The sequence below is a fragment of the Hypanus sabinus genome, chromosome 9 (genome assembly GCF_030144855.1).
Source record: "Hypanus sabinus isolate sHypSab1 chromosome 9, sHypSab1.hap1, whole genome shotgun sequence".
Classification (NCBI taxonomy): domain Eukaryota; kingdom Metazoa; phylum Chordata; class Chondrichthyes; order Myliobatiformes; family Dasyatidae; genus Hypanus; species Hypanus sabinus.
In genome coordinates, this window is record NC_082714.1 from 26,806,431 (window position 1) to 26,834,089 (window position 27,659).

General features: G+C 39.9%; 2 protein-coding genes across 4 annotated transcripts in view; one reads left to right on the forward strand and one right to left on the reverse strand.

Annotated features, from left to right (window-relative positions):
- nde1 (nudE neurodevelopment protein 1) overlaps positions 1-10,896 on the forward strand; it is a 75,378-nt gene extending 64,482 nt beyond the window's left edge. Inside the window, exon 10 of the mRNA XM_059979362.1 lies at positions 10,878-10,896. The gene's annotated coding sequence lies outside the window, so the exon portion shown is untranslated. The remainder of the gene's footprint in view (positions 1-10,877) is intronic.
- Positions 1-27,659, reverse strand: part of myh11b (myosin, heavy chain 11b, smooth muscle) — a 139,068-nt gene that overhangs the window by 16,046 nt on the left and 95,363 nt on the right. For all 3 annotated transcript variants that reach the window (XM_059979349.1, XM_059979348.1, XM_059979350.1), the window contains 18 exons: positions 26,149-26,309; positions 25,899-26,007; positions 24,128-24,259; positions 23,382-23,588; positions 22,898-23,035; positions 21,967-22,090; positions 18,441-18,612; positions 17,059-17,271; positions 14,720-14,864; positions 11,730-11,936; positions 10,693-10,797; positions 10,125-10,277; positions 9,370-9,618; positions 8,835-9,047; positions 7,630-7,842; positions 1,601-1,762; positions 1,199-1,327; positions 297-385 (listed from right to left, as the gene is read on the reverse strand). In XM_059979349.1, coding sequence (XP_059835332.1) covers positions 297-385; positions 1,199-1,327; positions 1,601-1,762; positions 7,630-7,842; positions 8,835-9,047; positions 9,370-9,618; positions 10,125-10,277; positions 10,693-10,797; positions 11,730-11,936; positions 14,720-14,864; positions 17,059-17,271; positions 18,441-18,612; positions 21,967-22,090; positions 22,898-23,035; positions 23,382-23,588; positions 24,128-24,259; positions 25,899-26,007; positions 26,149-26,309 — 2,921 coding nt within the window. The remainder of the gene's footprint in view (positions 1-296; positions 386-1,198; positions 1,328-1,600; positions 1,763-7,629; positions 7,843-8,834; positions 9,048-9,369; positions 9,619-10,124; positions 10,278-10,692; positions 10,798-11,729; positions 11,937-14,719; positions 14,865-17,058; positions 17,272-18,440; positions 18,613-21,966; positions 22,091-22,897; positions 23,036-23,381; positions 23,589-24,127; positions 24,260-25,898; positions 26,008-26,148; positions 26,310-27,659) is intronic.

Below are 27,659 nucleotides of genomic sequence, written 5' to 3' on the forward strand. Positions count from 1 at the left end.
TATTTGTTTAATTACAACTAGCTTTTATATTTCATTTGACTTTCTTGAGTGTTATTGATCATTTTGAATTCTGGACAATTTAAATAATTTACTTATTAAAATTGGAGTCCGGAAAATGATTATGTTGCTGATTGAAGAGCTATCATTCACTTTACTCAACAGAATGTAAATTTTCAGGTGGGGTTGGAAAAAGTTCTACAACATTACTCCTGTTTATCTTATATAATGGTTATCAGTCAGTAGCTAACTGCATTTTAGCAGGAGTACAGAGAAATCAGGAACTTCTTAATACATACTTTGCAGAGACATTGCCTGCTAACTCCTCAGTGAGTTCCTCTTTCTCCTGCTCAGCGTGTCGGCGAGCACGTTCTGCAGCTGCCAAATCCTTGACGAGGAAGGAAAAGATAATTAATTGAAACAAGGAGAAAATTGCATAGTGGAGTCATTGTAGTAATCGTGTTTTAATGATGCTACTACTCTAGCTGAAAGTCAAGTCATTAACTACTTTTTAAAGTTTAACAATTCAACTTTAGATGTACATAATATTTATTGGATAAATACATGAAGGCAGTAAAAATTGCAGGGGTTAAGAATTAGAAATTTGGGGAAAATTGTACAGCACCAAAGAGCAGATATGGATAGAACAGAACTGTTAAGACAGACACTACAGGATGGAGATCTATGCTCAGTCACTTTTAATAAAGGCACAATGGAATAAAAAGTTCAGAGAGTTTAAAAGAAAATCTGTGGTAGATGGGGTTGCAATTGGGGAAAGAGCAAATACTTAGGAAACTACACAACTAATACATCCAACAGGAATCTACATTAGCATGTCCTGCACCATTCATTGGCATGCAAAGCCTAGGGTGGTAGTGTCAATGAGTCTGAAGCATGTCAATTTATAACTCTTAAATGGAGTCTGAATCTGACAGTGTGATTTCATCTCTGGGTTAACCAAATTAAATTTCACTTGCAGTTTGCAATTTGCATTTATTGAAATACAGGTGACTAACAATTGTTGCCTAGCTACATTGTACAATATATCTTTCCCTTCCTGGATATTTGCCTAGGCTTGCATGCTGGTCTCCTGGATTTGATATAGAAGACATGGTCCTCCTTATCTTAAGAAGGAGCAAGTTTTTAGATTAAAGAGGAAAAGGGCAAGATGCTTGGGTAACATTTATTTCTTTATGCTCACCTCCTGGAGTTGGAGAAGTTCTGCCTCTAGACTCTTGTTTTTCTTCTCATTCTCTTTGGCCTGAGCCAGGACCTCCTCCCTGGAGTTGCGGGCATCCTCAAGTTCACGCTGGTAATCCTTCATCTGAGCCTGTTGAATGAAGCCACAAGCGTTCAACTGAACTGTTGAAACCAACCAGTGCTATTAACTAGATGAGTGTCATCAATATTTTAGAACTTAGAATACCTATTGCAATATTGAAGTTTCTGAACTCTATCTTTTTAAATAAATTAAATTATGCTAATGATTAATATGTTCTCGCATGAGGATACTTTAGCTCTAAGTGAATTGCCTCATTATTTGGCATAGTTAAAACCAATTGGTTTTGGAGTAATTTTTGTTAACCAAATTGTAATCACCGACCTGAAGTTTTTTAAGTTGCTTTATGGCCTCTTCACGTCCCTTGACTGCAACTTCCACCTGACCTTCAAGGTCACTCAAGTCAATCTCCAGCTTCTTCTTGGCAGCGGCCACCACGGTGCGCTGTTTACGTTCATCTTCCAGTTCAGCTTCAAGCTCGTGCACCTGAATGTAAACAAAGTTTGATGTTGTGACTGTAATCTTTGTTCCATGTTCCAGCTTTCAGTAATTTACTTTGCTAATCCTTTTAGCACCTATATTTAAGAACTACCCTAGTAGAGTCACTGGGTTGCTGTGAATTAATATTTCACTGAACTGTTTTGCTATGTTTAAGTTGTGCACCTATTATTATTTAGTTACATTAAGGTTAAACTCCAGCAATTCATTTCCTTTCCATTCTTCTGAACAATGCAGTCTTCAGTTATATTGTACTATTGTAATATTCAGTTAAATAACATATCAAATATTGATATGTTATTTCACATTCATTTAAAACAAAGTTTAAGAAAATAAGCCATAATCTAAATATAACTGCTACAAATACAGTTGATTGATGCTATGTAACTTATCTAGTAAGTACATCTACTAATTTGGTTGTTAATATTGTGCATAAAGCCCTGTAGAAGGCATCTTGCATTGCATCATAGATTGCAAGATTTCATGTTCACAGTGGAGTAGAACACACTGGGAAAGCTGCAAATGTCAGGCCAGGCTTCCTGATGCTGGTTCTGTCTGTGGCAATTATACAGTCATAGATTCAAACATCACAGAAACAGGTCCTTTGACCTAACTGGTCCATGCCAACCATATCGGTTAGCCCATCCAAGATAGTCCTATTTTCCTGCGTTTAGCCCATAACCTTCTAAATCTTTCCAATTCATGTACAACTGTCTTTTGGAAGTTGCTAATGTAACTGCCTCAACCACCTCCTCTGGCAGCTCAATCCATGGACATGTTGTACTCTGTGTTTATATAAAAAAAAATTGGGCCTCAAGCTTCTATTAAATCATTCCCCTCTTACCTTCAAACCTGGTCAATACCTGTGGAGGAGGTAGAACTGCGCAGGCGCGAGTGACGTCAGCGTCGAGCGCGCACTTTAAAAGGCAGGACTTCTTTTCAGAGTGGGCAGCGGAGTCCGTGGAAGCAGAGTCCTGGGCTTTGGCTAAGTGGGCTTCGGCGTAAGTGGACTTCGGTAAGGCTGTGTGATTGCTCACTGAGGGGAAGAAGGTAAGGTCGCTAGGTGCTTTTTAGACTTATTCTATTAATCCAGTTCAGGTACGGGGGAGACAGTCAGAGCAGTGGTGTGCTCCGTATGCAGAATGTGGGAAGTCAGGGTCAACACAGTTGTCCTTGATGACCACACCTGCAATAGGTGCGTCCAGCTGCAGCTCCTATCAGCCCGAGTTAGGGAGTTGGAGCAGGAGCTGGATGAACTACAGATCATTCGGGAGGCAGAGGCAGAGATAGATAGGAGTTATCAGGAGGTAGTCACACCAAAAAACCAAGAAGTAGGCAGATGGGTGACGGTCCAGAGAGGCAGGGGGAGCAGGCAAAGAGAGCAGAGCACCCCTGCGGCCATTCCCATTAACAATAAGTATACCGTACTGGATACTGTTGATGGGGATGACCTACCAGGAATGAGTTGTAGTGGTCCTGCCTCTGGCACAGAGGTTGAACCCTCAACTAGAAAGGGGAGGAGGGAAGAGAAGAGAGCGATAGTTTTAGGGGATTCTATAGTCAGGGGGGCAGATAGGAGATTTTGTGGGGCAGATCGGGAGTCTCGGATGGTATATTGCCTCCCTGGTGCCAGGGTCCGGGTCATCTCAGATCGGGTGCAGGCTATTCTTGAGAACGAGGGCATGAACCCAGATGTAGTGGTCCATGTAGGGATCAACGATGTAGGTAAGGTGAGTGAGGGGGTCCTGCTTAGAGAGTTCAGGGAGTTAGGAGTGAAGCTGAAAGGCAGGACTTCCAGGGTGATAATCTCGGGATTGCTACCCGTGCCACGTGTGAGTGAGGCGAAGAATAGAATGATTATGCACATCAATACGAGGCTGAGAGCATGGTGCAGGAAGGAAGGGTTCAGGTTTTTGGATAATTGGTCTTTGTTCCAGGGACATTGGGATCTGTTTCGAAGGGACGGTCTACATCTGAACCGGAAGGGTACTAACATTCTTGCAGGAGTGTTTGCCAGTGCTGCTCGGGGGGGTTTAAACTAGATGTGCAGGGGGCAGGGATCCAGATCCAGAGGGTTGGTCAGAGGGAGCATGGGGTTAAATGTGTAGAAGGTTTGGGTGATCTTGAGAAGGTCATCAAAATTCAGGGTGCAATTAGCCCGATGGAAGTTCAAGGAGCTGGGTTAGGTACAGTAGACAGTGTTTTAAGCAAAGAGAGGAGGAATGGGCTCAGAATTCTATACTTGAATGCGCGTAGTGTTAGAAATAAGACAGATGAGCTTGAAGCTCAGATGAAAATGGGGAACTACGATATTGTTGGGATAACGGAGACATGGCTGCAAGGGGAATTGAGTGTACCAGGGTATACGTGCTATCGTAGAGACAGAAATATGGGAAGAGGGGGTGGGGTGGCCCTGTTGGTGAGGAATGAGTTTCAGTCCTTAGCAAGAGGTGACTTGGGAACAGGGGAAGTAGAGTCTGTGTGGATTGAGCTGAGGAACAGTAAGGGTAAAAAGACCCTAATGGGTGTTGTGTACAGGCCCCCAAACAGTAGCGTGGATATTGGGTACAAGTTGATTAGGGAGTTAACATTGGCATGTGCTAAAGGTAATGCAGTCGTTATGGGAGATTTCAACATGCAGGTGAACTGGGAGAATCAGGTAGGTGCTGGACCCCAGGATAGGGAGTTTGTGGAGTGTCTAAGGGATGTATTTTTGGAACAGCTTGTGCTTGAGCTAACCAGGAACGAGGCTATTTTGGACTTGATGTATAATGAACAGGAATTGATAAGTGATCTTGAAGTAAAGGAGACATTAGGAAGTAGTGATCATAACATGATAAGTTTTTATCTACAATTTGAGAGGGATAAGGGCAGATCAGAGGTGTCAGTGTTGCAATTAAATAAAGGAGACTACAGAGCCATGAGGGAAGAGCTGGCCAAAGTTAAATGGGCGGATGCCCTGGCAGGAAAGACAGTGGATCAGCAGTGGCAGATATTCTTGGGGATAATACAAAAGATGCTAAAGCAGTTCATTCCAATGAGAGGGAAGGATTCAAAGAGGGAGAAGGGGCCACAGTGGTTGACAAAAGAAGTCAGAGATTGTATAGCATTAAAGAAAAAGAAGTATGACAGGGCTAAGATGAGTGGGAATACAGATGATTGGGAAAGTTTTAGGAACAGCAGATCTTAACTAAAAAGGCAATATGGAGAGAAAAAATCAGGTATGAGCTCAGTCTAGCCAGGAATATAAAAGGGGATAGCAAAAGCTTTTTTAGCTATGTGAAGAGAAAGAAGATAGTTAAGAACAATGTTGGCCCCTTGAAGAATGAATTGGGAGAAATTGTTATGGGAAACAGGGAAATGGCAACAGAATTTAATGCGTACTTTAGATCTGTCTTCACCAGGGAGGACACAAGCAATCTCCCAGATGTACGGATGGGCCAGGGACATAAGATATCCGAGGAATTGAGACAGTTTGACATTAAGAAAGAAACTGTGATGAGTAGACTGGTAGGACTGAAGGCTAATAAATCCCCGGGTCCAGATGGTCTGCATCCGAGGGTTCTAAAAGAGGTGGCTCAGGAAATTGCGGATGCATTGGTAATCATTTTCCAATGTTCCTTAGATTCAGGATTAGTTCCTGAAGATTGGAGAGTGGCTAATGTTATCCCACTTTTCAAGAAGGGAGGGAAGGAGGAAACAGAGAACTATCGCCCTGTTAGCCTAACGTCAGTCGTGGGGAAGATGCTTGAGTCCATTATTAAGGACGAAATAGTGGCACATCTTGATGGCAGAAATAGGATTAGGCCAAGCCAGCATGGATTTACCAAAGGCAAATCATGCTTGACTAATCTGTTGGAGTTTTTTGAGGGTGTAACAAGGATGTTAGACGAGGGTAAGCCAGTGGATGTTGTGTACCTAGTTTCTCAGAAGGCATTCGATAAGGTGCCACATAGGAGATTGGTGAGTAAAATCAGAGCTCATGGCATTGGGGGCAGGGTTTCAACATGGATAGAAAACTGGTTGGCAGATAGAAAGCAAAGGGTAGCAGTGAATGGGTGTTTCTCGGACTGGCTGGAGGTGACTAGTGGGGTACCACAGGGCTCTGTATTGGGACCACAGCTCTTTACGATTTATGTCAACAATTTAGATGAGGGCATTGAAAACTATATCAGCAAGTTTGCTGACGATACTAAACTGGGTGGCAGTGTGACATGCGAAGAGGACATTAGGAGAATACAGGGAGACTTGGATAGGCTGGGTGTATGGGCAGATACTTGGCAGATGTCATTCAATGTGAATAAATGTGAAGTTATCCACTTTGGAAGCAGGAACAAGAGGGCAGAGTATTGTCTGAACGGTGTAGAGTTAGGTAAGGGAGAAATGCAAAGAGACCTAGGAGTCCTAGTTCACCAGTCAATGAAGGTGAATGAGCAAGTGCAACAGGCAGTGAAGAGGGCAAATGGAATGTTGGCCTTTGTTACAAGGGGAATTGAGTACAAGAGCAAGGATGTCCTTTTGCATTTGTACAGGGCCCTGGTGAGACCACACCTGGAATATTGTGTACAGTTTTGGTCTCCAGGTTTAAGGAAGGACATTCTGGCAATTGAGGAAGTGCAGCGTAGATTCCCTAGGTTGATTCCTGGGATGGCAGGGCTGACTTACGCAGAGAGATTGGAGAGATTGGGCTTGTACACGCTGGAATTGAGGAGATTGAAAGGGGATCTGATTGAAACGTTTAAGATAATTAAAGGATTTGATAGGATTGAGGCAGGAAATATGTTCCAGATGTTGGGAGAGTCCAGTACCAGAGGGCATGGATTGAGAATAAGAGGTCAGTTATTTAAAACAGAGTTGAGGAAGAGCTTCTTCTCCCAGAGAGTTGTGGAGGTGTGGAATGCACTGCCTCGGAAGACGGTGGAGGCCAATTCTCTGGATGCTTTCAAGAAGGAGCTAGATAGATATCTGATGGATAGGGGAATCAAGGGATATGGGGACAAGGCAGGGACTGGGTATTGATAGTGAATGATCAGCCATGATCTCAGAATGGCGGTGCAGACTCGAGGGGCCGAGTGGTCTACTTCTGCACCTATTGTCTATTGTCTGTTGTCTATTGTCTATTCTCTCTAGTTCCCAATTTCCCAAGGCAGGGATAAACACTGAGGCATTAACCCTAGATGTGCTCTTCATGGTTTTACCCACCTCCATATGATCATCCCTTGTTCTTAGCCTGTTCAACCTCTCCCTACAACTCAATCCCCTAAGTCCTGGGAACATCCTTGTAATTCTTCTCTGTAATCGTTACAGTTCATTAACATCTTTCCTATAGCACGGTTGACCAAAGCTTATCCATTACCTGACATTTATTAGGATTAAACTCCTTCTACAATTTCTCAGCTTACATCACCATTTCTTCAATATCACCTTGTAGCCTAAGATCACTCTCCACACAATGAACAACTCCACCAATCTTCATGTCATATCCTCACCTACTGATCATACCTCCTAAATCCATATCCAAATCATTCTCATCCATTACATCCTCTCTCTCTTCCTCTTTTGTTTTGTTTTAACTTATTTTCTTGACTTTCCATCTAGGTCGAAACAACTTTCAACATCTGCTATCAGGAGTTGATTACTAATGCTAATATTTGGTATAATTGTGCTTCCTGTACAGTAACTGTAAATAGTGTTTTCCTTTCCATAACAGAGAGAGTCCAATGTTTTATTTAAAACAACAATGTTTCAAATAGAAACCCTACCACCTTGAATCCAAAGTTGATTATTTTTTAGGAAAGAAGCATGGATGTTGAATTTGTTGAGCAAGTGGATTGAATTTTGGTTAATTATTTTACCTGCTTAACAAGCTGCCTCCTCTTCTCCTCATTCTGCTCGTCACGTGATTGCAGGTCACGATCAAACTGTGCTTTCAGGGCTTGTAAGTTGACCTCTAGTCTTAGCTTGGCATCCTCTGTAGCCTGGAGCTCATCTTCAAGTTCTTCTAATTGAGTCTTCATCTCCTCCACTTGTTGCTCCAAGGTACGTTTGGATTTTTCCAGATCATGGACCTTAATTGCAGAGGGATAAAGTGAGGTGATGAATTATTTGAGCCAATAAAGCCCTGGGGAAAAAATACCCTTCCCTAAATGTAAATACTAGATTTTAAAAACAAGACACTGTGTTTTAGACCATGAGGTCATAAGACATAGGAGCAGAATTAGGCCATTCAGCCCATTGAGTCTACTCATCATGGTGGATTTATTAACCCTCTCAACACCATTCTCTTGTCTTCCCCACACAACCTTTAACACCCTGATTAATCAAAAATCTATCAATCTCCACTTTAAATATATCCAATGACTTAGCCTCCACTGCCACCTGTGGCAATGAATTCCACAGATTTACCACCCACTGGCTAAAGCAATTCCTCCTCATATCTGTTCTAAAGGGACATCCTTGTATTTTGAGGCTGTGCCTTCTAGTCTTTAACTTTGCCACTACAGGAAAAACCCACTCTACATTCACTCTATCTAGATCTTTTGATATTTGATAGTTTTCAATGAGCTCCTTCCTCCACACCTCCCCCAGCCATTCTTCTAAAGTCCTGTGAGTACACTGCTAAAAGTTACCCTCCCAAACATCATCAAGAAACATTTCCTTTGTATTAATGGTCAGGCAAAATTCTGAAAAATGTACAAGTGCCTATTCAGATTTACTTTAAAATTCCAGGTATTTTTCCTGCCTCATCTTTCCTTAACTTTATGCCTCCTATTGTTCTGTTCCGCTGCAGTTCTGGTCTCATAGTCATCCCTAAATTCGAAGGACATAATCTAACAACTTAGCCTTCAGTTGATCACACCCTTAGCTCAGTATCTCTCCACTTCTCTTTGCCTCTTTCACACATACTCAAAAACCTCTTACTTGACATATTGTCATCTGTTCTAAGTAGCTCATATAACATTTTTATTATCGATGCTCCTGTGAAATATCCTGGGGTGTGTTGCTACATTCAATGATGGTCTACCAACATGTTTGAATGATGTGATTTTTGTGCACTTACATTCTTTCCTACGTCATCTTTGGAGCTCACGATATCTTCCATCTCAGCTCGCAGTTGCTTATTCAGCCTCTCCAAGTCTTCCTTGGTGGACAGTGCCTCATCCAAAGCACGGGTCAATGCCAAGGCCTTTGTCTCCTTTTCTCGAGCATCAGCTTCTGCCCTATCCCTTTCATCTGCGTATTTTGCAGAGATATTCTTCTCTTCTGCCAGCAGCTGTAAGAATGAAAATAACACAACACACATCTTAGCTGCAAGTAATTACAATGAATTTAAATTGATCTAAGGTGTCAATTTTTACAGTATTTTACACTTCAAATAATGGAATTAAAATTTAATGCTACAATTAAAAGTGATCATATTTATTCTAAATGTATTAAAAGAAAAAGCATTGGACAATTTGCTTGGTGAACTGGCATCACTGTGGTTCTATTCAATAAAGCTACCAGAGTTTATCAAGTTTGTAAAAACTCTTTAATGAAAATTTACTATCTTAGGTTGGAAAATGAAAATGTTTTGTTTTACAGTGATATCTGACCTGATCAAATTTCTTCTGTTTCTTCTCCAGATTGGAAACTAGTTGTCTCTGGTTGTCTAAGTCCACCAGAAGGTCATCGAGCTCTTGCTGTAACCTGTTCTTTGTTTTCTCTAATTTGTCATAAGCTGATGCCTTTTCTTCAAAGTTCTGCGTAATCGCTTCAATTTCCCTCTGAAGTTTCTTCTTTCCCTCCTCAAGACTCTCCAGTGTAGAAGCATCATCATTTAATTTCTTCTTGGCATCTGACAGCTATAAAACAAATCAATGCTTGCATTAAAATATAAACACTTTTGAACTTGTTGAACATTTAATAATTTAAGTTATTTCTGAAGTACAGCCATATTAATATGCAGACAAATGTGGTAACCATTTTGTACAAAACAGCATCCCACAAACTAAAAAACACCTAAAGCGAGTTCCCAACATAATATTAGAGTAGTGAGAATTAGCTGATGGGAGAATACTAACACTAGTGTAGAATGTAGAAAGTTTATCAATGTGTAATCTCAAGTTTTATCTTGAAAGAAAAGGAGATTATTGGGGGAGGGGTGTACAGCTCTAATAATTAAATGTTCTTTCATTAACATTCCAATAAATCTCCGTAATTTCTGTCAATATATGTAAGGAAGGGAAGTTTGTATTTCAGATCAAAAACGTGCAATAGGAAATAACACTTACTGTACATTATTTAGTTTGCAGATTCTAGATGATGTGTTGTAGACTGCTACAAATGAAATTGACAAAGCTTTGTGTACCTGCACTGTTAAGGTGGATATCTGACGCTCCAGGTTTCTCTTGGCTTCTCCCTCTTCATCCAATTGCTCTTGGAGACTGTTCTTGTCATCCTCTAACTGACGCAAACGAGTCGACAAATTCAGCTTTTGCCGGGTCTCTTCCTGGAGTAGTTCCTGCAGAACCACAGAGAAAGAACTTTGTAATAAGTTGAGAGTAGAGCCCATCAGCCCTAATCTTTATTCAGTGCACTTGGTTATTAAACAGAGCATGCAGGAGCTTCAAAAATTTATTTTTGAGATTATAAACTTTATAAAAAGTTAAACCTAAGGGATATACTTTTACTAAAATGGCCATGTAGTTGAACAAAGAAAAAAACTTCTAAGATTATATTCTCTTAAATATTTAAAAAAAATTCTTCATCAACATTTATTTTAAAAATAGAACATTAACCAGAACATCTGGTTTACATTCTATTTTAAAAAAAGATATCATTGAAGAAATATTTCTATTTGATTTACATTCCTTATATTGATCTTTGTTACTTTTTTAACAAGCTTATAAGTTAGGTAATGTAAACATTTCAGTCACCTGTGTGTCCTGAAGTTGGGAACTGAAACTTGACACGTCCTTTGCAAGTTTAATTGATTTACCTTCAGCTTCATTAAGTATGGCGGTAACATTGTCGAGCTCGCTCTATTGGAAAGAGAAGGTCAAGTATGTAATTAGTCTTGTCATTCCTTTTTGTGTATGTTTGTCTTCTTTCCTTTTTGCAGATGAGTCGATTCACAGTACAATGCATTAGAACTGGTGACTGCAATATCTTACTCAGATGTGAAACTAGATAATGGTGATCAACCATCCTGCATTCAACAATTAAGCCCATTGGCTTCAACTGACCCAAGAGGGAGTGGATATCCCTCAGCCAATTCTGAAGATGCGCCATTAAATGTACTGGTGGAAAATTTTAAAGTTCTGCAAAGCAGGTTTCCGGCAAAGTTCAATGTTTGTCATGCCACATCTTACTGCCTGGAATACATTAGATTCAAATTGGAAGATTTCTGTAAAAGCTGCTACAATGTTAGATAATTTATTTTTGGCTTAACTTTCTGACTTTGTTTGAATGTTTGATGGTTTTGTGCCACATAAAAATTAAATAAAGAATCCATGACTGTAGATGCTAGCAGGGGGCTGTGCAATGACCAAAGCTCATGCTGCCCTCTTATGTCATCTGAGGAAAAGACTTCCCATCAGGTCAATGGGTAATAGCCTTCCTTTTCCTTCTGTACACAAATGACTTGTGACTTTCAACAGGTAATGGGGTAACTTAATACAACAAAGCATTGAAAACTGGGTAACCTAACCTAACAAAGTATATAACTTCATCTCCCTAGTTTGGAACACAGATGCACTAAACATGCTGAGCTTTCTGGGAACACTATTGACAAAATAAAACATTATTCTGTACAGGCCTTATGTGGTAGAAGATTCCTTTTAGCCTTTACATTTTTGGCTAAGGTGCTTTGACAGGAGTTAAAGTCCATCGTAATAAGTTTTACTTTAAAAATTATCACAAAACACCCACAAATGCCTGAATGTTTAGTCCAAGCTGGAGGATTCATGCTGACCTGTAACTTATGCACTCTGTCGTTGAGCTCAGTCCGAGCACGTTCTCCATCAGACACTTTAACCTGGAACTCCTGCACTTGGCTCTCCAGCTTTTTCTTTTTGTGCTCCAATTCAGCTTTAGCTGTGGACAGCGTCCTGACCTCACTTGAGAGATCACTATTCTCCTTCTCGAGGGTCTGTTTGTTTTTCTCAAGGTTAGCTTTAGCCTGCAGAATGTAAAGAACGTTTGTTTAAAAGTATAAATAGTCTAAAAGACAGAGCAAGAGAAGTAGGTGTAAGACATTTGGTCCCGCAAGCCTGATCAACACCCAATACAATCATGGCTGATCCTCCATCTTGATATGATATTCCTCCTGCTCCTTTTAAAGTTTAGAAATCTACCCATTTCTCTCATATCATTCAGAGACTGTACCTCCATAATCATCTGTAGTAAAGCCTTCCATAGGTTTATCACACTCAGCATGAAGAAATTTCCTTTCATCTCAGACTTAAATGTCCTGCCCAGTATTTTGAGACGGTGACCCTTCTGGTGCTGGACTCCGATGTAGGGAGAGACTTCCCTGCATCGTGCACGTAAATGCTTATTGGAATTTTGCATGTTTCAACTAGGTTTCTAACCACTTGTGTATTCAAATCGAGTTGACTCAGTCAGTCCTCATGTGAATCAGAATAAAAGTGAAAATCCTTCTATCCCCAAACTGTTAATCCTCGGGATCAGTCTGCTGAGCTGCTACTGCAGTCCCTCTAGGACAAGTACAGCCTTTCTTAGGTACAAAGCTCAAAGCTGCACACCATATTCCAGGTGTGGTCTCACTAAGGTCCTGTATACTTGTAGGAAAATCTCCTGGCTCCTGTGTTCAAAATCTCTTGTAATGAAGAGCAACTTACAATTTGTGTTCTCAATCACTTGTTTCACCTGCAATGTTGTTTTCAAATACAAGGACCTCCAGATTCCTTTGTACGTCAACACTTTGGCACAGTAAAACAGAGCACAGGTCAATTCTGATCTCTGGCGATGTGTGTGCGGAATTTGCATGTTCCTGTTGGTTTCCTCCAGCTGCTGTGATTTCCTCCCACATTCTTTGGATGTGTGAGTAGTTGGGTTAATTGGCTACGGTGAAGTACCCTGAATGTTTGGGTGAGTGGTGAAGTCTGGGGGCAGTTGATGGGAGTTTGGAGAGAAGGTGCACCAGTGACTCTACTTCTTTAGCGGGCTAAAGCGATTTGGCATGTCTCCCTTGCCCCCCACCAATTTTTATTGACACGTCCTATCCTGATGGACCATGGCACAATATGGCAACTGCTCTGCCCAAGACCACAAGAGACTACAGAGGGTTGCAGACGTGGCTCAGCACGTCATGGAAACCAGCCACCCCTCCATGGACTCTGTCTACACTTTTCACAGCCTCAGTAAAGCAGCCAGCATAAAGACCCAACCCACTTTCTCTCCTCCCCTTTCCCATTGGGCAGAAGGTACAGAAACCTGAAAGCATGTAACATCAAGTTCGAGGACAACTTCTGCTCCAGTCTTATAATGTCAATGAGTAGTTCCCAAGTGAGATAAGATGGATTCTTGACCTAACAGTCAACCTTTAATGCACCTTATTGTCTGCCTGCACTGCACTTTCTATGTAAATGTAACACTTCATTCTGTATATTATTACTCTTCTCCCTCAATGCACTTGTAATGAAAAGATCTGTATGGAGAGTATGCAAAACAAAGTTTATTTTTACTGTACTGCAGTGCACATGACATTGATAAACCAATTTAAAATGCAATTTGCCTAGTTTTCTCCTTGACACACAGGAGTCAAAAATCCACACATAGTGCAAGACACATAATCCTCCATAGTATCATTGCTGACTTGATTTGACCAGTCTACGTGTAGATTACACATTTACAGTGGTGCTCCTATTAAATACATCTCAAAATTGCTGCTTGATGCATTTTCAGTATTACCATTCCTCACAGGGGCCTTGATTCAAACACTACCAATATTTTGTAATTTTTGGTTCCATCCAGTCTTTCTGCATTTGATCTTGTAGGCAATATTATTCTGACTCATTTGTTATAACTATGTCAGCCCACCTCCTTTTCCTTTTTGCCTGCTTTTCCTATGAATTGAATATTTTGGACATTCACCTCCCTGCCTTGTTCACCCTGCAAACATACTACAGGCTCTCACATGTCCTCTTCTCCTTACCACTGCCAGGGAGGAGGTACAGGGGCTTGGAGATGTGAATTCAGTGTTTTGGAAACAGCTTCTTCCCCTCCGCCATCAGATTTCCGAATGGTCTGTGAACACTACCTCACTATTTTGCTCTCTTTTTGCACTATATACTTATTTTAATATATTTCTTGTAGTAACTTATTTTATGTACAATTGCTCTGTACTACTGCCACAAAACAACAAATTGCATGACGTGTCAGTGATAATACACCCTTAATCTGATGCCACAACAGTAATAATATGGTTTCCACTTATATACTGTATATATTTTGACCATTAATTTATCAACTTTATTGTGCATTCTGGTACTGCACAGTTACATTTATTTTTTTAATGGTAGAAATTGTACCATTTGTCTTATTACCATTTTTTCTGGATCCTTTTGATGATCTTTCTTTGTATGTTCTCTTTTGCTGTTATTAACGTAATCACTTTTGTGGAGATACAAGAAACTACAGACGCTGGAAATCTGAAGCAACGCATGAAGGAGCTGGAGGCCTGACCAGCTGAGTTCCTCCAGATCCTTTGCTCGAATCACTTTTGTGTACTGCTTCCTTGTCTGTTACCTTGAGCATTCCAGATTTTGTTTTGCACAACTTTTGAAATATAAGACACTTCTTGTCTTGGTTTCTCTCTAGTAGAATACACCATCTATGTTTTTGCTATTGACATTCAACATGTTAGCTTTTGGAATAACATTTACACTGTAGTGTTTAAACTCAGTACTACTGCTCTATTGCCTCCCATTTCTCACGTACCCGTTTCACTTGCTCCAGCTGTTCTGTTACTTCCTCTATTGCTTGACCATGCTTCTGTCGCATTTCATGAATTTGAGCTTCATGTGTCCTTGTCTCTTCCTCCAAAGCTCGTTTCATCTCTGTAACTTCATGTTCTCTCTTCGCCCTGTGTATATAAAAAGTAAAGAAATGTGTGATATCAAGGGTCCAGGACCAGCAGATTCCTGCCAGGGTGCAGGAAAAGGCTGGCAAATTTAGGGAAATGGCTAACCAGAGATGATGAGTCAGGAAAAATGAGGAGGGATACATTGGATACCCTACCACAGGTCAGGCTGTGAAGGAAAGAAGAATGACTAATGTTTTATTATTATTTAAAAAGGTAGAAAGGACAAGTCAGTGTGGTACAGGAAGGTGAGTCTGACATCAGTGTGGGTAAGATACTGGATGGTATTTTGACAGGATCCAGCAAAATTTAAATAGGCAAGGTCTAATTTGAGGTAGTCAGCACAGCTTTGTGTGTGGAAAATCAGGTCTGACAAATCTTGTAGTGTTTTTTGAAGGGGTAACTAAGAGGATAGATGAAGGCAGGGCAGTGGACATTGTCTCCATAAGGTGCTGCATGACAAGCTAGTCTGGAAAGTTGGACCATGGGATCTAGGAGGGATAGCTAAATGGATTCTTCAGAATTTATTTAAATCTTACACCCATCCCACAAGATGAGGGAGTAAAAGCCTTTGCATTCTGATTCCATTGCAATGTACAGACAAATCTAATGGTTGGAAGCGAGAGTGATGGTTGAATGGCGTTTCTCAGATAGGAAACCTGTGACCAGTGGTGTGCCATATAATTTGGTGCTGGGACATTTGTTGTTTATTATTTAATAAATAGTTTGGACGTGAAAGAACAAGGTATGGTTAGTACGTTTGTGGATGATACTAAAATGGGTGGTATTATAGGTAGTGAAAAAGGTTATCAAAAATTACTGGAGGTTATTGATCAGCTGGGTAAATGGGTTGAGGGCTGGCAAATGGCTTTCATTCAATTTAAGTGAAATGTTGCATTTTGGGAAGTCAAGCTAGAGTAGGACTTATACAGTGAATAGTTGAGCCCTGAGGAATGTGGTGGAGGGTGAGAACCTAGGAGTACAGTACACTGAAAGTGGTTTCACAGGTAGACAGAAGGCATTTGGCACGCTGGCCTTTGCTAGGCAGGACAATGAGTACAAGAGTTGTGATTTTAGAGTTATATAATACATTGGTGAGACCACACTCAGAGTATCTGTATTGTTTTGGTCACTCTGTTAGAGGAAAGACACCACTAAACTGGAAAATTTATGAGAAAGCTGCTAGGAATCGAGGGCCCAAAGAGAGGTTGGGCAGACTTGAACTTCATTCCTTGGAACAAAGGATTGAGGGGTGAGCTGATGGAGGGTGTATAAAATCATGAGGGGTATAGATAGTCTTTTTTGTAGGGAAGCGGAACTAACAATGAGAGGGTAGAGGTTTATGGTGAGAAGTGAATATTTAAGAGGGATCTGAATTTCAACCTCTTCATTTAGAGGGTGGTGCTTGTGTGGAATGAGCTGCCAGGTAAAGTGGTTGAGGCAAGTGCAACAACAATATTTAAAAGATATTTGTATAAATACATGGAAAGGAAGGGTTTAGATTTCACAGACCCCTAGGTTAATGGTAGGGATCCATGGCATAAAAAGATAGGGAATCCCTGGTTTAGAGGAATATAGGTCAAACACAGACAGATTGGATCAATGTGGATGAATTGGGCTGAAGGCCCTGTTTCCATGCTGTACTACTCTATGACATTTCTCCCTCATTTGTTATACAGATTTATTTGACAAAAATTGCATTGAAACAAATTTTTATGTTAAGCTTGCAGCCTCACTATGTAAGATTTAATTCCTTTAAAATTTAGAAATACAGCACAGGACAGGCCTTTCTGAGCCTTCAAGCTGTGCTGCCCAGAAACTAACTCATTTAACCCTAGGCTAATCACAGGACAATTTACAATGACCAATTAACCTACTAACTGGTACGCCTTTGTGGGAGAAACTGGAGAACCTGGAGGAAAGCTGCATGCACACGGGAAAAACATACAAACTTTCTCACAGAGGACTCTGGAATCGAACTCTGAACTCCGATGCCTGAGCTGTAGTAGCATTGTGCTAACCACTATGCTACTGGTGCCTGGCCATGGTCACGGTAAATGTTCTTTCTAGGTTTAAAGTCTAAAGATTGCGCAGAATGTTCCTCTACCATTTGACATTCAGTTCATTATTCTGTGCTTTAATAAATATTTAAACTTATTTTTGTTTGTATTGTTAAAACAAAGAAGTATGGAAGTACCTCAATTCTTGCTGTGTCGCTGTGCTGTCTAAAGTATCTTCAAGTTCTGTCTTTAGGGCTTCCAACTCTTCACTCAGATCTCTCTTCTGTTTCTCCACCTTGTTCCGAGCTGACCTCTCTGAGTCTAGATCTTCCTGAAGATCTGATATAAAGGCTTCCAACTCGCGGATCTTCTTCAGAGCATTATTCTTTAGTGCAGTTTCTTCATCAAGCCTATTTGAACATGATTCTGTTAATCCATAGGAACTATTACCACAATCTTTCGAACATGGAATAAAGGCGGCAATGGAAAGGCTAATATTTCCCTGTTTGATGTTTTCAAAGACTAGTATCATGTATCCGACCCTGCTGGTAGTGCCACTATTCAACCTGAGTAACCTCTAGAGAAAAAGCACATGGTGTATCTGTAGGTTTGAGTTATCAAATGCATTTGGTGAAATACGACTCAAATTATTCATTGGCAAAATTAGGATCAGTGATATTAAGGGTAAAGTGGGACCATGCACTTTGTAGAATGAAGCAGAACGATTAAAGTGAGGCAATTATGGATAAGAATACTGGTGTTTCTCAGGTACTTCTGACATAATCTTTAGAGGCAATAAAACAAATAGGATTTAGAATCTGGCACTGATCCAATGACAAAGAGGTCCTGAGACAAAGTTCAGGTGACAGATGGCCTGTCCTGTTGGGTATGGTCTTCCATTGATTCTATTGAGTTTTTTGTATTTACTGTGAATGCCTGCAAGAAAATGAATCTTGGAGTCTTATATGACGACATACATGTACATTGATAAGAAATTTATTTTGAACTTTGGATTATGTGATGTTTTGGACCATTTTAGGGTCATTTGGATCATGTAAGAGATAATGTAGATTTACTGGGATGACTGAGGTGGAACTGTCCCTGACACAGTATTACTGAAATGCATCAAGCTACACTACAACTTCTAATGCTGCAAGGTTACTGTCTCATATTATTTCAAAGTCATCACATACTGCAGTTCAAAACTGCAGAAAACTTGGTTTATAATATCTTTGAAAGAGATTAGCCTTCTAAGACCAGGTGACCTTTGCTGCAGTTTCACTTATGATTAGAGTATTATGCATTTAATTGTTTGATTCATGGGAGAGCAACTTGGATAAGGGAAATAACATTCAATTTTAAATAAAGGCAACTTGATTCATACTGTGGGATAACAGTATAAAGGGCAATAGAAGTGTGTGATCTAGTTATTGGAGAATACAGATCACAACCAATTAGACCATGTTTTTAATTGTCTTATGATAGGAGCAAAATGGCTACTTTTTTTTTGCAGAGAGGATTTAGATATTTTACAGTGAAGCAACGAACCAATTAGTTGGAATTTTGCCCCGTTTTCTACCTATTGATTGTAGCCTGTAATTCATCCTCTTTCTTCGCCAGCTGCATCTTCAGTTCTGCAATCTGCTGCTGAAGTTCTGCTAGCTGTTCATGCAGATCTGATCCTTCTCCCTCTAGCTTCCTCTTCAGCTTCTCGAGCTCCTGTCTGGTCTTCTCCTCCTTCTTCAGCCGCACTGTAACATTGCAGAGATCTTGTTATTGTCCATAGACATAGGAGCAGAAGTAGGTAATTTGGCCTATTGAGTCTGCTCCACTATTCTATCATGGCTGATTTATTTTCCTTCTCAACCCCAATCTCCAGCTTTCTCCCCATAACTTTTGGCATCAGCCTATCAAATTCTTCTTTAAATATACCCAGTGACCTGGCCTTCACAGCTGACCGTGGCATTGAATTCCACAGATTCACTACCCTTTGGCTGAAGAAATTTCCTCCTCATCTGTTCTAAAGGGATGCCTTTCTATTCTGAGGCTATGGCCTCTGGTCCTAGATCTCCCACTATTGAAAGCATCTTCACCATGTCCACTCTGTCCAAGCCTTTCAATATTCGGAAGGTTTCAATTAGATTCCCCCTCAGTCTTCTAAAATCTAGCGAGAACAGGCCCAAAACCATCAAACACTCCCCATGCATTAAACCTTTCATTCCCAGTATCATTCTCGTAAACCTCCTCTGGACCCTCTCCAAGGCCAGCATATTCTTCCTTAGTATGGGGTCAAAAACTGCTCACAATACCCCACATCTTTGCTTTTATATAGTCCTTTCGAAATGAATGCTAACATTCCATTTCCCTTCCTTACTCAATTTGCAAGTTAATATTCAGAGAACTCCAAGGATTCCCAAGTCCCTTTGTATCTCCAATTTATGAATTTGCTTCACTTAGAAAATAGCCCACACCTTTATTTCTTCTATCAAAGTGCATAAGTATATTCTGTCTTCTACCTTTTTGCCCATACGCCTAATCTGTCCAAGTCCTTCTATAGACTCTCAGATTCCCCATCACTGTCTGGCCCTCCACCTACCTTTACATTATCCACAAAATTGGCCACAAAGCCGTCAATTCTGTCATCCAGATCTTTGACATATAATGCAAAAAGTAGCAAACCCTACACCAACCTCTGCAGAACAACACTGGTCATGGGCAGCCAATCAGAAATAGAATCTTTATTCCCATTCTTTGCCTTCTGCTAGTCAGCTAATCTGCTGTCCATGCCACACACACAAAATGCTGGGTGAATTTCACGTGTGCTGCTCTGCAGAATCTCACATGTTCTATCCATGCTAGTATCTTTCCTGTAATATCATGGACTCTTTTCTTGTTTAGCAGCCTCATGTGTGGCATCTTGACAAAGGCCTTCTGAAAATCCAAGTAAACAACATGAACACTAACAGGCTTCAGAGTGGTAGTTTAATATTAAAGTAGTTATTCAATTCAGAATGGTATCATAGGTAGAGAGAAGATTATGAAGATACTGCATACATTGGATCATATAAAGGCACTTTATAGTTTTGAAGTGATCCAAACAATGATTTTGTATTAATCTTATACTACACTATCTGGAAAATAAACCTTTGGTCGTGTCAGAATCTTTAATGCGCTTAAATCATGGACAAGCATCAAATCAACCACTGGGGGGTGCAGATCATGGTGCCTGTTAAATTGCAAGTGAAGTCCTCATGTAATCTGGGGTCAGCGCACTCTGAAGGACAGCTGTATCATGACTGCTCATTCCTCTGTTTTGTCTCCACCTCAAATAAAAACAGTAACATATTTTTATTTGCCAGGATTAGGTTTCTTGGGGGCAAAAGTATGTTTAAGGTTATTATGAAATTCATGTGTTTAAACATTGATTTTAATATTAAACCTTTAAGAAGTGGTCAAACTTGCAAGGTAGCTGAGTTCTGGGATTGCACAAGAGTAATAAAATAGGTCCTAAAGAGTCAATACAACAAAACCTATTTTACACTTAAAGTTCCTGTGCTTTAGGATCTGCTAAAATTTGTCTTAACTGACTTTCTAATTGCTGTATTAGTATATTGTAGGAACAAGAATAATCTTAAAATGAAACATAATTTAAAGATTTGAGTTTAATGCAAGTCTCCATTCCTTTCTCTCAAAACACAGAGATACCAGATTAATCAAAAGTTTCGATACTGACATGGACTGAATTTTGCAGAAGAGAAGAATGTGGAATGAAGGTGGATAAATGGAGTTGAGGTGCAGGTCAATGAAATTCATGTGAAATGCTGAAACAGGTTTGAAGAGCAGAATGACTCCTCCGGTTCTGATCTTTCTGCTTCTTAGGCAGTCCCACGTGACTGTTTCTGCTCCAGTCCTGTGGGTACCTAAGTGGCTGATGAGGCCCATTTGGGACCTGAAGACTCTGCCAAAGATGGGGCAGAAGATGCTGCATAGGTGAGTAATCTGAATGCTGTTAACACTGGGTGTCTGTGTGTTCTGGGTGGGCAGTCTCAGAGTTCTCAATGCTTGAACAGTTCTGGGCCCAGGTTGGATACTGAGAGGATGTTTGCCCTGGTGGGATATATACAACTAGATGACATAGTTTCCAAACTTGACTTTGCTCATTTAAAATGGAGACGAGGAGGAATTACTTTTCTCTCTGAAAGTTATGGATTACTACAATTCTCTACCTCAGAGCTGGAATCACTGGATGTATTCAAGTCAGGAAGAAAACACAACGCTGGAGGAACTCACCAGGTCAAGCAGCAACAATGGAGGCAAAAAGTGTAATCAACAGTGGAGACACAAGGTGTATTCAGCATTTTGAGCTGAGACCCTGCAGCAGGACCTAATGAAATATATAGCATCCACAGATGCTATTTGAGTCACAGTTCTGCTTTTAGTTCCAGATTCCAACATTTGCAGTCTCTTTTGTCTTCTTATGGTCCTGGTGTTCTTATGAGTCAGTGGGAACGTTGCACTTTCCCAGAGTCATTTCCACTCTTTATCTGATAATTTCTTGCTGTGATTGAACTCTGGTTTGATGGTTTTTCTGGAGTTTGATGTTGGGATTTAATTACAGCCTTGGTTTTGGAGAACGTAGCCAGGAGGAGGGCACTGATCCAGTCTGTGGACTTGGAGGAATTTCCAAAGACAGTGCTTTGAGGTGTCTGTCATAAGCTAGCTGATGACTCAGAAACACATGGATCACTACTGTCTAGTTAGGTCCTGAGGTTTATTTCTGAGCTTGAGAGCTTGGTAGACAAATACTCATTTCCTTAGATGGCCAAAGGCTATGCTGGCGCACTAAAGAGAATGGTGACTTTAATCAAGGATGCAAGCTTTAATAGATGGATGAAAAGCTCTCTTTATTTTGCAAGCTCTTGTTTTGGATCTTTATTTTTAGGGAGCAGTGTTGTACAGCTGGTTCAAGCTGGTAGAAAGTCTTTGTTATATGAATGTTAAGTATTAAATCCATATTCTCTTAATATGCTGCTATATACCATCAGAATTTTACTCAAATGTGCCTTGTAATAATAAGCTACCATAAGCAAGATCGTTCCTTTTACCTTCTAGTTCTGAAATCATTGATTCATGTTTATTCTTCAGTTTTGTCAGGTTCTTTGCTTTCTCTTCCTCTTCTGCAAGGTTGGTGGTAAAGTCAGCTATCCTCTCTTCCAGCTGTTTCTTTTCCTGTCATTGGCATAAAATAGTGAAATTGTTAAACCCAGGTGTCCAAGCTGTTTCTACCCTCCCCACATCGCAACGTTCACGTATTTACAGAATGTTACGAGTTCCATCAAGTGAACAGGCCACTGCACATAAGGTTTGTGTCTCTGCACTTGAACCTCCCGGTTTAATCCTAAACCCTTTAGTCTCTACACAAAAAAAAACATAGAACACAGAGTGTAGATCAATACAGCACAGTACAGGCTCTTCAGCCTATGATATTGTGTCAACTTCTAGGACCAATCTGACCCTTCCTTCACCCATAAGCCTCTTACACATGACTATCTAAGAGCCTCTTAACTGCCCCCAATTTCTTACCAACTGAAGAAATCCAGAATAAATGGACACTTCATAAGAGAAGAGAAACAAGATCACTCTTTGTAAACAACTAGCTCTGTAACCACCCCTTACCACCCCATTAATGCTAAGTCAAGTCCAGTTTATTGAAAATTGTAATCCAGCTTGTCCTGTGGAAATCTCATGAGAGCCAGTGTAACACTGGCTTTGACTCCGTTGACTTTAAAAGGAAGCATCTGGTGAGGTATAAATTCAGCATTATTCTCCATTCTGTTTACAGTGACTTTGGCTATTTTGTGGCTAAACAAGTTCAGAGGTGCTAGCCTAATACTAAGGAAGCCTGAAAATATTGTCATATTGTTTCATTTAGTCCACAATTTATAAACCAATTTACACTAATTCACTGCACAGTTCATTTACAGGGTAGTCTCTATTAATATTACAGGAACTCTGTAGGCCGGGTCTGATGCTGACCTTTGCGAATTTGAGGTTTTGGTCTTCCAAGATTAAGACGTCATCCTCAATCTTCTTAAGTTTGGCATCGAGGGTCACTTTCTCCAGCTGCAGCTTCTGTCGTGCAGCTTCCTCTTCATCCAGCTGTTCCTCCAAATCCTTTAGAATAAGCATTTACTTTAGGAAAAGTACTGCTACTTATCCTTCATACCCAAACATAAACAAAAATAAAACCACTGGGTAGAAAATTCGCTAAACCTTGTTGCTACATCACTTGGGGGATCTGCCATCAATGGAGCAGCCTTGAAATAAGCAAAGACCCCAAGTGAAATGATTGCATTAATCTTACCCATCATTAGAAAGATACTACCAGACACACAATTACAGAAAAGAATAGATGATTTCACAAATGATTTTTTAGAAAGAGAGAGGGAAAAAAATACAAAATTCAGATCACAATGAGCAGGCCCAGTTTAAGTTCCAACTTTTATGAAGGTTCGTATACCAGGATTTGAGTTTGCATTTTCTTCTTTTCGTTTAACATTTGTTGGCCTCGTTCTTCCTCTTCTTCGATTCGTGCCTCCATTTCGTGAAGGATCTCCTCTAGTTCTTGCCTCTTAGTTTCTAGGCGAATTCTCATCTCTTCTGCCTCAGCATACAACTCTGTTTCAGCCTGCAGTTGCTCCTGAAGGGAACTCTTTTCTTCCATTAACTGAAGAAACAGATTAACACCTAAAATCATTATTCCTGATTATTTACACTTCTTTCCAATATCAATATTGTTAAAAGGAAATGATAAATAACAATTGTGATTCTAAAATAAATGCACATTGTTATTTCATTGTATGGAGTGAACAGATTTAAATCTTGAGACGATTGCATATTTATCAAAATCGAATCATTCTAAAATCCAAATCATCCTTTTCATACCTAATTTTAAGACATATTTAATACTGACCATTTCTGTTTAGTTAATTGAAATGCTACAGAGGGAAGTATTTCATAAAATAATCAATTGTGAATATATTGCGTTAAGCTCAAAATAATTTACATTGTTGAGGGATGTTTTAAATTAACAAATTGGAAATAAAACATCATTTATTCATTGATGGATACCTTGAGCAACTCCATCACTTTGTATTCAGATGCATTTAGTCAAGAGAAATGTAAGATTGCATATAGACTATTTTTATGTTACCAGGCAAGTATTTCAGTGGAATACATGTACTGTATATCAGAAACTGATTTTACCTGGGTGTGCTTCTTTTCAAGTTCTGTAAGGTAAAGCTCTGCTTTCTGTTGTTTTTCTTTAGTCCTCTGCAACTCATCTTCCTTCAGTTGCATTTCCTCCTCCTGACGAGTGACTTGCAGCAGTGGCTTAACCTACACCAACAGACTGGGCATTAGAACGTTGCAGAGCAACAGGATTTATTACTAGAGGTTACCCAGTTTAAGAATATCTTCTGTAAAACCACTCAAAAAGCGAACACTGGCATGATACTTTATGTCAAACATTTAATGTGTGAATATTGATTTAGGCAAATGCTAGGCACTATTCTGTATTTAAAAACCTCTGCCAGGAGAGGCTTAAATTTGATTTGAACACATTTAAAGATAACGAAAAATATGAAAAACTTGGGAAAATTAGTATCTTATAATGTAAATAGCCATTCTTTTGGCTATTTTCGGTCTTGTACCTTGAATTTCACAGGACAAGGCAACAAATGGTTTGCAAAGGCATTTTTTGTCATCATAACATTTGTATGGTTCCAACTGGATGACTAAGAAGAGGGCAATATCAATAGACAATAGACAGTAGGTGCAGGAGCAAGCCATTCAGCCCTTCTAGCCAGCACCGCCATTCACTATCATGGCTGATCATACACAATCAGTACCCCGTTCCTGCCCTCTCCCTATATCCCTTGACCCCACTATCTATAAGAGCTCTATCCAACTCTCTCTTGAATGCATCCAGAGACTTGGTCTCCACTGCCTTCTGGGGCAGAGCGTTCCACATATCCACCACTCTCTGGGTGAAAAAGTTTTTCCGCATTTCTGTTCTAAATGGCCTACCCCTTATTCTTAAACTGTGGCCTCTAGTTCTGGACTCACCCATCAGCGGGAACATGCTTCCTGCCTCCAGCGTGTCCAATCCCTTAATAATCTTATATGTTTCAATCAGATCCCCTCTCATCCTTCTAAATTCCAGTGTATACAAGCCCAGTCGCTCCAATCTTTCAACATATGACAGTCTCGCCATTCCGGGAATGAACCTTGTGAACCTACGCTGTACTCTCTCAATAGCAAGAATGTCCTTCCTCAAATTTGGAGACCAAAACTGCACACAATACTCCAGGTGAGGTCTCACCAGGGCCCTGTACAGCTGCAGAAGGACCTCTTTACTCCTATACTCAATTCCTTTTGTTATAAAGGCCAGCATGCCATTAGCTTTCTTCATTGCCTGCTGAAACCTGCATGCTTTCATTGACTGATGTACAAGAACACCTAGATCTTGCTGTACTTCCCCTTTTCCGAACTTGACTCCATTTAGATAGTAATCTGCCTTCCTGTTCTTGCCACCAAAGTGGATAACCTCACATTTATCCACATTAAACTGCATTTGCCATACATTTGCCCACTCACCCAACCTGTCCAAGTCACCCTGCATTCTCATAACATCCTCCTGACATTTCACACTGCCACCCAGCTTTGTGTCATCGGTAAATTTGCTATCATTTTAGTCTTCAGCAGAAAAATAGTTTCAAACTATTTATTGCTATTTGTAAGCCATACCTCTAGACTCGTGCAACAGGTTAAAAGAATAAAATTACAACATTATTTTAAATCAGGGGCTACCATCCTCTATATGCCAGGAACCAAAAGCATTAAGCAAGGGGTCCATGGTTGGGAACCCCTGGGAGATTCCGTCCTCTCCCCAGCAGTGTTGGTAATAATTAGTATGATGAAAATACACATACTCCTTCATGAAATTACCAAGCAGGTGAAATTTACTTGAACTAACCTTAGTGAACAGCCGCCACCATTGCCAGTTCCGCAGTTTAAGGTAAGCAGCACAATTTCTCTGAATCACTTTCATAGCAGTGAGCTGCTGCTGCCGTTTGGCAAAGGCCCTGAAATCATTAGAATGCCAGGGCAACTCATGAGAAAACATGCACAAGCCATTTTAATATCCAAAGTCCAATTAAGACCCAGTACATTTCAATAAACTCAAAGTTCTTGTGCAATGAATTATACTGTAGAGAAGCACTCACTTTCTGGCCAGGTAACCTCTGCTTCGAGATTGGAAGGCAATAATGATATCTGTAATCTTCAGATCTCTCTCTTCTTCCAGGTGGGCCAGCACACCAGTTCGGAAGAAGATCTTACTTTGTCCAATCCTGTACAGGTTAGTATCAAGTTCAAGGGCTCTGATCTAAAATAGCCACAGTTTAAAAAGAAGAATTTAGTTCATTAACAAAATGCTAAATCTGCTAAAGAATTATTATGAACAAGGTAGATACGTGGAAGATATTTCCCTTGGCTGAGGAGTCTAGAAGTAGGGGTGGCATTTTCAAAACAAGCTTAAGACTAACCAGAGGAGAAGTTTTCCTATACTAATCATGGCGAATCTTTGGAATTCACTGAAAGGCTGTGGAGGATTAGTCACCGATTTCATTCAAAACTGAGATGGATGAACCTTTGCTTATTATTGGAAACCAAGGATAGGGTGGGGAAATGATGTTTGAGGTACAAGATCAGCCATGATCTGGATGCGTGATAGAGCTGAGAGGAAAGCATTTCTGTAAATTCAGCTGTCACCTCTTTATTAGATTGGGTAAAGTGAATATCCAGATGCACATCTAATAATTGGTAAAGGATGTTGTATTGAAATAAACATTTTTATGAGATGTTAATTTGCTGTGAAGGACGTAGAATACATTTGAAAGACATGTTCAATTATGATGGCCTAGACCTTCCAAGCCTGCCTGTTTTGTAGTCATTTATGTAATCAGTTGTTCTCTACAAAGAGTGTCTTGGAGATGGAGTCCTGGTTGTAGAGTTGTGGGCATCACTATGGGTGAATGTGATGAGGAAAATAGTCACAGCCTTAGGGATGTCATATTTTTTAAAAATCTTTTTTTTCTTTTTCAATATTTTTATTGATGTCTTACAAAAAAGAATACAGAGTACAGAAGGATGTATATCATACATCAATTACAATATATGTGAATCACACTTATAGTTTCATTACCCCATATTCATGTAAATTAAACTGAATCGTAATATTGAAAAGTAATAATTGTATTATTATACAAAAAAAATCTAAACCCACTACCAAGAAAAGCTGTTTGGTAAAGAAAGAAAAATGGAAAAAAAATCCTTACCATATAGTAAAACATATTATTAGCCAATATCAAAGATTTTGAAAGTAATTCAAAAAAGATCCTCACAATGTTAGAAAGTCTTGTCTTGATTCAGAAATTGAACAATGAATCTTCTCTAAATTTAAGCATGACATAACATCGCTTAAGAAAATCTTATTTTAAAATTGCAAGGTTGCTTTTTAAATAATTTACTATCTGAATCATAATGGAAAATAGAAATAATTAAGATGTTGCTGTGTCATTAATGATGAAAGTTACACCCTCTCACTATGGCTGGGCATATTCAACTCCTGCTGTCAGTTCCCTTGGAAAATCCAGGAATGACAGCAAATACAAGAACCTAGCTCCTTTGGTCGACATCTTCTGAATAGATCATGAAACCATACTGCTTTTATGTC